General features: G+C 43.7%; 1 protein-coding gene across 2 annotated transcripts in view; it reads left to right on the top strand.

The window, feature by feature from the left end:
* The window catches only part of ptpn20 (protein tyrosine phosphatase non-receptor type 20), a 389,207-nt gene that overhangs the window by 192,741 nt on the left and 184,388 nt on the right, over positions 1-12,078 (top strand). For both annotated transcript variants that reach the window (XM_048563379.2, XM_059640399.1), the window contains exons 18-19: positions 5,498-5,598; positions 9,276-9,368. In XM_048563379.2, coding sequence (XP_048419336.2) covers positions 5,498-5,598; positions 9,276-9,368 — 194 coding nt within the window. The remainder of the gene's footprint in view (positions 1-5,497; positions 5,599-9,275; positions 9,369-12,078) is intronic.

Genomic DNA, 12,078 nt, shown 5'->3' with positions numbered 1-12,078 from the left:
GCAAGAAAGGAATTATGAACCTATAACAATTTGGAATATAAATCAGCTATAAGAGAATGTTTGAGAGAAACTGTTTAGTTTAGATAAGTTAAAGAGCACTGATTTCATATTTGATGTCAGTGGAGTCATAGAATCACAGAGGTGTGCAGCACAGAAACAGCACCTTCAGTCCAACTTGTCCAGGCTGGCCAGTTATCCTAAATTAATCATTGGATCCCTACAGTGTGGAAACAGGCCCTTCAGACCATCAAGCCCACACAGACTCTCAGAGCATTCCACCCAGAGCCATCCACCTAATCTAAACATCCCTGAACACTATGGGGCAATTTAGCATGGCCAATCCACTTAGCCTGCGCACCTTTGGACTGTGGGAGGAAACTGGAGCACCTGGAGATAACTCATGCAGACACGAGGAGAATGTGCAATCTCCACACAGTCAGTCACCCAAGGGTGGACTCAAACCCAGGTCCCTGGTGCTGTGAGACAGCAGTCCTAACCACTGAGCCACCATGCTGCCCCTCTGGTCGTATTTGCCAGCATTTGGCCCATATCCCTCTAAACCCTTCCTATTCAATGTACCTACCCAGATGCCTTTTAAATGTTGTAATTGTACCAGCCTCCACCACTTCCTCTGGCAGCTCATTCCATACTCTCACCTCAAACCTCTGCCCTCTAGTTTTGGTCTCTCCTACCCTGGGGGAAAAAGCCTTGACTATTCACCCTATCTATGTTAAGGTCACCCATCAGATTTTGACGCTCCAGGAAAATAGCCCCAGCTTTTTCAAGCCTCTTCCTGTAGTTCAAATGCTCTAAGCCCAGCAACATCCTTGTAAATCTTTTTTTGAACCCTTTCAAGTTTCACTTTCCTATAGCAGGCACACCGGAATTAAACATAGTATTCCAAAAATAGACTAACCAATTTCCAATACAGCCACAACATGACCCTTCAGCTGCTATATTTTATGGCTGACATATCGTTGTCTCTTCATGTACAAGTGAGGATGCTAAGTGAACAACATGAACACACATTATTTTAGGTTAACTGGGTTATGGGGGATGGGTCTGGGTGGGATGCTTCTGAGGTTCGGTGTGGACTTGTTGGACCGAAGGTCCTGTTTCCACACTGTAGGGATTCTATGGTTCTGTGACTATCCAATAAGCCCTGTGGACCCATCAGGCTGGTGCTCAGCAGCAGTTTGAAGGAGAGATTTTTCAATTAATGCCTTGTATTAACTGATGGGTTGAATGCAAATCAATAGAGGTTTCTCTCATTGTAACAAAACAAAGAACTATGGATGCTGACCATCCAAATGATCTTCTGCCATTGTGTGGAGAAGTGCTGAATAGTTGATTCTTTGAGGAGTGTGGGACCTACTCGGTAGATTGATGTTAGTGTAGTGTGAATATTTCAGTTGAGTTCCAGCCATTAAAAAGATCAACCTGCATCTGTATAGTGCTTTTACCAAAAGAGAACATTTCAGTTTGTTTCATGGGAGGGCTACAAAACAAAACACAATGCTGAAACAAAAACAGAAATCGCTGGGGAAACTCAGCAGGTCTGGAAGCATCTTTGGAGAGTAAACAGAATTAATGTTTTGGGTCCAGTGACCCTTCATCTGAACCTGAATCCAGAGGAAGGGTCACTGGACTCAAAACATTAACTCTGTTTCTTTCTCCAGAGATACTGCCAGATGTGTTGAGTTTCTCAGGCAATTCCTATTTTTGTTTCAGATCATCAGCATCCACGCTTCTTTGAGTAAAATAAGACACTGAGTCACTTTAGGAGATAGTGACTGAGAAATACCAATCATGGTTGGAAGTTGAATTTCCAAACGTAGTTGAAGTGAAACAGAACACACTTATCTATTTGATTAGTTCTGCACTGGGGGAGGTGATGGCCCAGTGGTATTATCGCTTGATTGTTAATCCACACACCCAGATAACATTCTGGGGACCCAGGTTTGAATTCTGCCATAGCAGATTGTGGAGCTTGAATTTAACAGATACCTGGAATTAAGAGTCTAATGACGACCATAAGCCAATTGTCGTGGGAAAAAATCCATCTAGTTCTCTAATGCCCATTAGGGAAGGAAATCAACTGCCGTCCTTACCTGGTCTGGCCTGCATGTGACCCCAGGCTGACAGCAGGGATGAGTGATAAATGCTGCCTAGCCAGTGATGCCCTCATCCTGTGAATGAATAAAGAACAAGTGCCTCCTGTTGTGAGGAGCAGAGGCCCCTCCAGGCATTATCACAGCCAGCAAAATAGGGAGAGTCAGTGTCGAAATCACAACCCCTTGTTGCAGCTGTATTCTGTAGGTTAATGCCCTCGTTGCCATCTAACAAGAAAAGTATGTGAGGTTCAAGTGGGGTTAAGGTGGCAGAGAGAGGGGTTTGGGTGGCAATAGGTGAGGGGTTTGGTTGGTGAATGGGACGGGATAAGAGTATCAAGTAGGTGAGGGTAAGAGTGGCAGGGACAAAAGTTGTTAAGGTAGCAGGTGAATGAGGGGTAAGAGTGACAGTGGGAAGGGAGAAGTGTTTGGTAGCCTGTGGGTGAGAGGTTAGGGTGTCAGATGGTGAGGGGTTGGGATTTGCAAAGACGCCAAAGACATTTTGAAAAGGTTCTTGCAATGACAGTCAGGGCAATGCCACAATAATGACCCAAAAATATCGCTAGACCCTCAAATGAGGGATAATGAGGCTGGAATTACATGTATCTCTTTAGCCTTTCCCACCCTCACGGGGTTCGTCCACATCTTGAAAAACTGCAGAGTCATGGAATCTTAGAATTCCTACAGTGAAAAACAGGTCATTTGGCCGATTGAGTCCACATCTGAAGAGCATCCCCACACATACCCATAGCCCCTCCCCATGGCTAATCCAACTTGACACAATGGGCAATTGAGCATGGCCAACCCACTAAACTCACTGTAGGAATTTGTAGGTAAGGCATTAGGAACTTATACAGATTGCTGATTGTTGTTGTGGGTGATTCCAACTTCCTGTATATTGACTGGGACTCACTTGGTGCTTGGGGTGCAGATGGGGCAGAGTTTGTATAGAGCATCCAGGAGGGTTTCTTAAAACAGTATGTAGATAGTCCAACTAAGAAAGGGGCTGTACTGGACCTAGTATTGTGGAATGAGCCTGGCCCGGTGGTCTATATCTCAGTTGGGAGCAGCTTGGGAACAGTGATCACAATTTAGTGAGCTTTAAGGTACTGATGAATAAAGATAAGTGTAGTTGTCAGGTGAAGGTGTTAAATTCGGGCCAGGTTAATTACAACAATATTAGGCAAGAACTGAAGAATGTAGATTGGAGGCAGATGTTTGAAGGCAAATCAATAGCTGGTATGTGGAAGGCATTCAAGTGTAAGTTGCTGGGAACTCAGGACCGGCATGTTCCTGTAAGGATGAAGGATAAATATGGCAAGTTTATGGAACCTTGAATAACAAGAAATATTGTGAATCTAGTCAAAAAGAAGAAAGCATTTGTCATGTCTAGGAGGCTGGGAGCACACGAAACAAGGGTGGGATACAAGAAATGTCTAAAGAAACTTAAGCAGGTAGCCTGGAGGGCTAAAAGGGGTCATGAAAATTCATTGGCTAATAGGATTAAGGAAAATCCCAAGGCTTTTTACACATGTATAAAGAGGAAGAGTGTAGTCAGGTAGAGGGTTGGCCCACTCAAGGACAGGGAAGGGAATTTATGGAACCAGAAGAAATGGCTGAGGTATTAAATGATACTTTGTGTCAGTATTTACTGTAGAGAAGGACTTGGTGGATGATGAGTCTGGGGAAGGGTGGGTAGATAGTTTGGGTCATGTTGAGGTCAAAAGGGGGGAGTTATTGGGGGGTCTTGAAAAACATTAAAGTAGACAAGTCCTCAGGGCCTGATGGGATATACCCCAAAATACTGAGAGAGTCAAGGGAGGAAATTGCTGAGGCCTTGAGAGAAATCTTTGTATCCTCACTGGCTACAGAGAGGTCCCAGAGAATTGGTGAATAGCTAATGTTGTTTCTTTGTTTACAATGGGTGGTAGGGATAATCCAACTAATTACAGGCCAGTATGCCTTAAGTCAGTGGTAAGGAAATTATTGGAGAATATTCTTTCAGACAGGATTTACTCCCACTTGGAAATAAGTGGGCATGTTAGCGAGAGGTAACCTGGTTTTGTGAAGGGGAGGTCATGTCTCACAAACTTAACTGAGTTTTTTGAGAAAGTGAGGAAGATGATTGATGAGGGTAGGACAGTGGATGTTGTCTACATGGATTTCAGTAAGGCCTTTGACAATGTCCCTCATGGCAGGCTGATCCAGAAGGTAAAGTTGTACGGGGCCAGAGATGAGCTTGCAAGATGGATAAAAAACTGGCTCAGTCATAGAAGACAGAGGGTAGTAGTGGATGGGTGTGTGGATGGAGGGCTCTGACTAGTGGTGTTCCACAGGGATATGATTAGTAAGTTTGCTGATGACACAAAGGTTGGTGGAATTGTAGATAGTGATGAGGACCGTCAAAGGATACAGCTGGATATATATCAGCTGGTGACCTGGGCAGAGAAATGGCAGATGGAGTTTAATGCAGAAAAATGCAAGGTAATGCATTTTGGAAGGTCTAATCCAGATAGAAAATATACAGTAAATGGCAGAAACTTTAAGAGTACTGATAGGCAGAGAGATCTGGGTGTACAGTTACACATGTAACTGAAAGTAGCAACACAGGTGGAAAAGGTAGTCAACAAGGCATATGGATGTTCGTCTTCATTGGCCAGGGCATTGAGTTTAAAAATTGACAGGCAATGTTACAGCCTTATAGAACCTTAGTTAGCATTTGGAATATTGTTTTCAATTCTGGTCACCACACTACCAGAAAGATGTGGTGGCTTTGGAGAGGGTACAGAAGAGATTTACCAGGATGTTGCCAGGTATAGAGGGCATTAGCTATGTGGAGAGCTTGGAGAAACTTAGGTTGTTCTCACTGGAACGATGGAGATTGAGGGGGGTACCTGATAGAGCTCTACAAGATTATGAAGGTCTTGGAGAGAGTGGACAGTCAGGGTGGAAGGGTCAGGTACTATGGGGCATAAGTTTAAGGCACGAGTGGCAAGGTTTAAAGGTGTTGTGCGAGGCAAGTTTTTTTTACACAGTTGGTGGTGGGTGCCTGGAACTCACTGCAGGGTGAGATACAGAAGCAGATACGATGGTGGCTTTTAAAGGGCATCTTGACAAATACATGAATAGGATGGAAATAGAGGGATACGGTCCCTGGAATGGTAGAGGGTTTTAGTTGTGATGGGCAGCATGTCGGTGCAGGCTTGGAGGGCCAAAGGGCCTGAACCTGTGCTGTAATTTTCTTTGTTCTTTGCCATGTTGAACAGAAGTTTAAATACTGTTTGCTCTTTCAGAAGATGCAACATGTCACCATTGGATGGTCCCTGACATGTCCTGAGCATGTGTCAGATTCCAAGTTAACAGAAGCTCTCTTTCTTGTGCAATAGAACAGATGATATCCCTCAATCAGAAATCCACACCTCCTGGAGAGAAAGGGCTCGATATTTGGGTCTGCAGAATGTGACTCCAGGTCAAAGTGATGTGAACGGTAAGTTCAGGAAGAGAGTATTTGTGTGTACAAGAGGAGTGTTTTATTAAACCCAATTTATGACACCTGTTGAGGAATGAAGTTGAGGCAATTTTATGAGTTGCTCCTGGAACAAGAGTTTGATTGTGAATACCCTTTTAGCAGAATGCCCATGTTCTCAATGTGAAACCAATATGCTCTAGACCAAGAGTCTTATTTTGTAAAATTACCCCAGAATGTTCTTTTTATAAATGCTGGAAGCATTGTCCATAATTTGAAGGATTGTACTGGCGCAATGGTACAGGGCGTGATCTCAGAATGGGATATAGTTGGCCATTGTTTGTCCTTGTGCTTGTCTCCAGAAAGGGTTATATAACTTGCAAAATTAATCCATCCAGTGGACGTTGCTGTGGACTGTCACACATTTGACACTGTGGGATATTGTAATCTCTAAATGGGCCCGGCACTATAAACCATGCAGGCAATTTCCTCTTATATCTGGTGCACCAGAATGACCTTTATTTAAAAGAGTAAGTTCCCATCCTATTTCCAATCAACATCTTGCCCATCGGCGAAATCTGCACTTTGAGTGTAACTTGTGATCCAGCTGCAAATTTTATTCATTTTCAGAAGTGTCTAACTTTGACGCCTCAAAACCTAACTACTCCAATAATCAAGTAAAATACTCCAGAAACTGAGATCAGAAATAAAACAAGAAGTGTTGAAAAAATTCAGCAGGCCTGGCAGCATCTGTGGAGAAGAAACAGAGTGTATGTATGTTTCACATTGATGACTTTCCATCAGAAGGGAAATGAAACCTTTGTTTCTGCCTAAATATTATAAAGCTCAGTTGGGTGGCATTCCATCTTAATCTGAACATATTGCCTGGTTATCTTTACTGAGTTCATGGGTTATGGGTTAAGGGTGCAACGTTGTTAAATATTTTTGCATGTAACTTAGAAAGGTTTAAATGGAAACTTTCAGTTTGCTGCCTGGCAACACAGCTTGAAGGGAACACTGCTTCACTTGCTTAACTCCATCACAACCTCTGCTGTACCATACTTTAACTCGTACTGGGTCCTGCTCACCATTCATTCCTGTATTCACACCAAAATGCCATTCCATGTGATTGGGACAAACGTGAAGTATCTATGCCCCCTTGTCCTTCTAGAATTGGCACCAGTCTTTGGCACAGTTGACTATACCATCCTGCTCCAATGTGGTCGAGTGGGTGACATTGCAGTCACTTGGTTGCATTCTCATCAATCTAATTGTAGCTAGATAATCACTTATAAAAAAAACACAGAATCTGGAGAAACTCAGCTGATCTGGAAGTTTCTGGAGAGAGAGGAACAGAGAATATCTTTTGAGTACGGTATGACTCTTCTTCACGATTCCAATGACGGCACAGTGGCTCAGTGGTTAGCACTGCTGCCTCACGGCACCAGGGACCCAGGTTCAATTCCAGCCTCGGGTGACTGTCTGTGTGGAGTTTGTACATTCTCCACATGTCTGTGTGGGTTTCCTCTAGGTGCTCCAGTTTTCTCCCACAGTCCAAAAATGTGTAGGCTAGGTGGATTAGCCACGCTAATTTACCCATAGTGTTCAGAGATGTTTTAAGTGAGGTGGGTTAGACATAGGGAAATGCAGGGGTACAGGAATGGGTCTGGGTGGGATGCTCTTTGGAGGAGCAATGTGGATTTGTTGGACCAAATGGCCTGTTTCCACACTCTAGGGATTCTATGAGTATTTTACTTTTAATCATATACATGGTATTCTGTTCCTGTTCCCGTACTGTTAGTTCTGTTGTTCCCTCAAGGGTCTACCTTTGGACTCTCATACTCCTCATCTATGTCCATTAATAGAGTGGACATTGTAAAAATGTTTCCACTAGTAGGAGAGATTAGGACCCAAGGGTACAGCCTCAGAGTGAAGTGACAATCTTTTAGAACTGAGATGAGGAGGAATTTCTTGAGCCACAGGGTGGTGAATCTTTGGAATTAATTGCCACAGAAGGGTGGCACGGTGGCTCAGTGGTTAGCACAGCTGCCTCACAGCACAAGGGACCTGGGTTCAATTCCATCCTCGGGTGACTGTCTGTGTGGAGTTTGCATATTCTCCCTGCATCTGTGTGGGTTTCCTCCGGGTTTCCTCCCACAGTCCAAAGATGTGCAGGTTAGGTAGATTGGCCATGGGAAATGCAGGGTTACAGGGATAGGATAGGCGTGAGTGGGTCTGGGTAGGAAACTCTTTGAAGGGTTGATCTGAGTTGATGGGCTGAATGGCCTGCTTCCACACTGTATGGATTCTATGAGAATGTCATGGAGGCTAAATCATTGAATGCATTCAAGACAGAGATAGAGAGGTTCTTGCTTAGCAAGGGGATCAAAGTTTATGGGGAGAAGGCAAGAGAATGGTGTTGAGAAACATATCAGCCATGATCAAATGGCAGAGCAGACTCAGTTCTGCTCCTGTACCTTATTGTCTATCTGCTCTCATTTCCTCTGTTGTTACTAAATTATCAAACTGTTTTTCTTGACTGTCCCAATATGCACTTTGCTAGTCTCCTCATTCTACCCACTGTAAAAGTCTGAGGTAACCCTAAACTCCATTGTCTGTGTCTTAACTTGCACTTATTCCTTTGTGTCTCTCATCCTTGCGCTCACTGACCCAGAATGTCTCCCAGTCCTCTATCTTGATTCAAATATTGTCATCCTTGTTTTCATTCTTTTAACTCTCACTATCTCAGTAATTTTATCCAGCTTGACAATCCACTGAGGTACCTGCTCTCTTCCGGTTCTATGATCTTGTGCATTCTGAATCATAATTGCTTCCCCCATGGTGACTATATCTTCAGTTGGGCCCACACTATCTAGATTTCCTCCCTACACCTATCCGCCTTTTCACCTCATTCTTGTCTTTTAAGGTATCTCTTAAAATCCAACTGTTTGATCAAGGTCTTAGTCACTGGTTCCAGTGCTTCATTTTATGTCTCAGTATCAATGTCTGTATGATTACATCCATGCCTTGCGACATTGTCCCACTTTAAAGGCCGTTCTTGATGGGTGTAGCTGCTTTTGTAAAAATGTCAAGGCCACAACAACAATTCGCATTCAGCTAATTTTTTTTTAACCTGATAAGATATTGCAAAGCATACGCAGATATTTAATCAAACGAGACATCAGGGTACAGAAGTCAATTCTAGGAGCAGTTTAAAAGGGAGTAGAGAGTTGTAGAGAAGAGCATAGGATCCAAGCAGTTGAAAGGTAAATCATATGAAGTGGAGGATACACAAAAGACCAGAGTTGAGATATCTTCAGCTATTGATATTTTTTTTCTTAAATACTCATCACTGGCAAGATCGGCATTTATGACTCAATCTTTATACATTAAGGACAGCTAAGAATCAAGCACGTTGCTCCAGACCAGGTAAGGATGGCAGATTTCCTTTCCTAAGGGACATTAGTGAACCTGATGGGTTTTTTGTGACAAGTGACAATGACATGGTCATCAGCAGAAAAGCTTTTTCTCCTCCAAGATTTTTGAAACATCACAAATTTCACCATCTGCTGTGATGGGATTCAAACACATGCCCCCTAGAGAATTAAGCTGGGCTTAACCTATCCAGTTTTAATTACTGTATAGCAGTGTTGCTGTTGCTTTCCTTCTGACATCTCACATGTACCTTTTATTCACAGGGGCATCAGAGAACAAACTGGACACTGAGGTGACTATACCTGAAAGGGAGATTGTCTTTGTGACCCTGAAGAAAGATCCCAAAGTTGGTTTTGGTATGTGAAATAATTGATCTTTGCCTTATTGGTTCTTCTTATTAGCCCACAGATTATTGCTGAAGTAATACTGATCCCACTAGCAATTATTTATCCATAAATGATGCAATCGATTCAGGCAAGGGCAGACACGTATAAAAATGCAGAAATCCAAATGTTGTCTACTGAGTTGTGCAACTTTAACATAACCTTAATAAATTTCACCTCCCTGCTGGCTGAGCATTCAAGTCAGCGAATAGCAGGGCGTAGATACGAGCCCAAGTTGTCACAGAAATTTACATAAAATTATAAGAACATCAAAACTTGGAGCAGAAGTAGATAATTCAGCTTTACAAGCCTGTTCCATTCAGTTCGATAATGGCTGATCCTATCTCAGCCTCTCCTCCACTTTCTTGCCAGCTCCTCATAATATTCAACCCATTACTTCTTAAAAACTAGTCTATCTGCACCGTGAATTTACTCATTGTCCTGGCATCCACTGCACTGTTGAATTGACGGAGATTAGAATCGATTAGATTCCCTACAATGTGGAAACAGGCCCTTCGGCCCAACAAGTCCACGCCGCCCCTTGGAGCATCCCACCCAGACCCATTCTCCTATAACCTACACACCGCTGAACACTACGGGCAATTTAGCATGGCCAATCCACCTAACCTGCACATTTTTTGGACCATGGGAGGAAACCAGAGCACCCAGAGGAAACCCACGCAGACATGGGGAGAATGTGCAAACTCCACACAGACAGTTACCCGAGGCTGGAATCGAACCCGGGTCCCTGGTACAGTGAGGCTGCAGTGCTAACCACTGAGTCACTGTGCCGCCCCAAGATAGTTTGAAACATAATGTTACAGAATCAAATGTCATAACAAATCTCATTCCTTCAGCTTTTAATAATGGGGGCTAGGGTGTAAATTCTATTGTTTTAAAAAAATTTGTTCACCAGTTCTTTAGATAATCTTTGCTTGCTCGTGTTCAATTCTCTTTCCCTTTTATTTAAATTTCTGTTTTAATTCACCATCTCACATTACACAGCCCTGTTCAAACTGTGAGATAGTAGGAACTGCAGATGCTGGAGAATCTGAAATAACAAGGTGTAGAGCTGGATCAGCACAGCAGGCCAAGCAGCATCAGAGCAGCAGGAAGGCTGACGTTTCGGGCCTAGACCCTTCTTCAGAAATTCGGGGCCGGGGGGTGCAGTGTAGGGGAAGGGGGTTCTTAAATAAATAGGGAGAGAGGGGGAGGCAGATAGAAGATGGGTAGAGGAGATCCACTGAAGCTTTTCCGGACAGAAGAGGGTAACTTCTTCAGGGTAGGCATCCTTAGAAGATGCTTCTCAGTGGGGTTAAAATTGTTTCAGAGATAGTAGGAACTGCAGATGCTGGAGAATCTGAGATAACAAGGTGTAGAGCTGGATGAACACAGCTGGCCAAGCAGCATCATAGGTGCAGGAGAGCTGACATTTCGGGCCTAGGCCCTTCTTCAGAAATGGGACGTGGTGGTGGGGAAGGGGGTTCTGAAATAAATAGGGAAAGAGGGGGAGGCGGATAGAAGATGAATGGAAGAGATTCACTGAGGTTTTTCTGGAGGGAGGAGGGTAACTGCAGATGCCCGTTCAAACTGTGCACTTTTTCAAATATTTGAGACTGATTGGTTAAAAAGATGCACAATTACTTTCTGTGTCTTGTGTAAACCTGCCTTTGAGCCGAAATGTGAATGAGGGCACCTTCCTGGTCTAATCAAAAGAACCTTGTTGAGTAAATTGAAGAATATTGTCTTACTGCAAGCATTTATAGACATGAGCTACGTTCCTTCAGAGACTGTTAGGAGCACACTAATCTCAAACATGGCTGCTACAAGTTTCTTCCTTACTCTGCTAAGGACATTGGTTTGTTGGTTTTGGTGTATGATTCTTGCTTAAACATCTTGCTCTAAAATTTTGAGTAAGTCAGACTGTTGTATGCAGAAAGCCCTGTGTTCAAATCCCAGACATGCCTTGATTCCTTGCCATGCATTTGGCTCAAGTGGCATACTCCTATTCCTATTTCTTGTGGCCTTATCCTTTTTTAATTCATTTTTGGGATATGGGTGTCGCTGGCTGGCCAGCATTCATCGCTCATCCCTAGTTACCCTTGAGAAGGTGGTGGTGAGCTGCCCTCTTGAACCGCTGCAGCCCCTGAGCCCTGGTTTGACCCACAATGTCAATGAGGAGGGTATGCCAGGATTTGGACCCAGCGACAGTGAAGGAGCGGCGATATAGTGAGTAGCTTTGAGTGGAAATTGAGGGGTGAGGGAGGTTTTCCCATGTATCTGCTGCACAACAAGCTGCCATTCCTAGATGTCACAGTAGAGCGAACAGCCAATGGGGAACTTCAAACCAGCGTCTACAGGAAAACAACACATACGGACCAAATACTGAACTACAGGAGCAACCATCCCAACACCCACAAACGAAGCTGCATTAGAACATTATTCCAACGAGCCACCACACACTGCAGCACAGAGGAACTACGCAGAGCAGAGGAAAATCACCTATGCAGCATATTCAAAAAGAATGGGTACCCAATGAACACAGTCCGCCGATTTCTCAGCAATAAACCCAAACAAACAGACAAAACGGGCCCAGAAACCATAACCACTCTCCCCTACATCAAAGACATTTCCGAAATGACTGCCAGACTACTCGGACCTCTTGTCATCAGGGTAGCCCACA

The sequence above is a fragment of the Stegostoma tigrinum genome, chromosome 37 (assembly GCF_030684315.1).
Source record: "Stegostoma tigrinum isolate sSteTig4 chromosome 37, sSteTig4.hap1, whole genome shotgun sequence".
Lineage (NCBI taxonomy): Eukaryota > Metazoa > Chordata > Chondrichthyes > Orectolobiformes > Stegostomatidae > Stegostoma > Stegostoma tigrinum.
The sequence above is the reverse complement of the archived record's forward strand: the minus strand, read 5'-3'. Positions and strand labels throughout refer to the sequence as shown.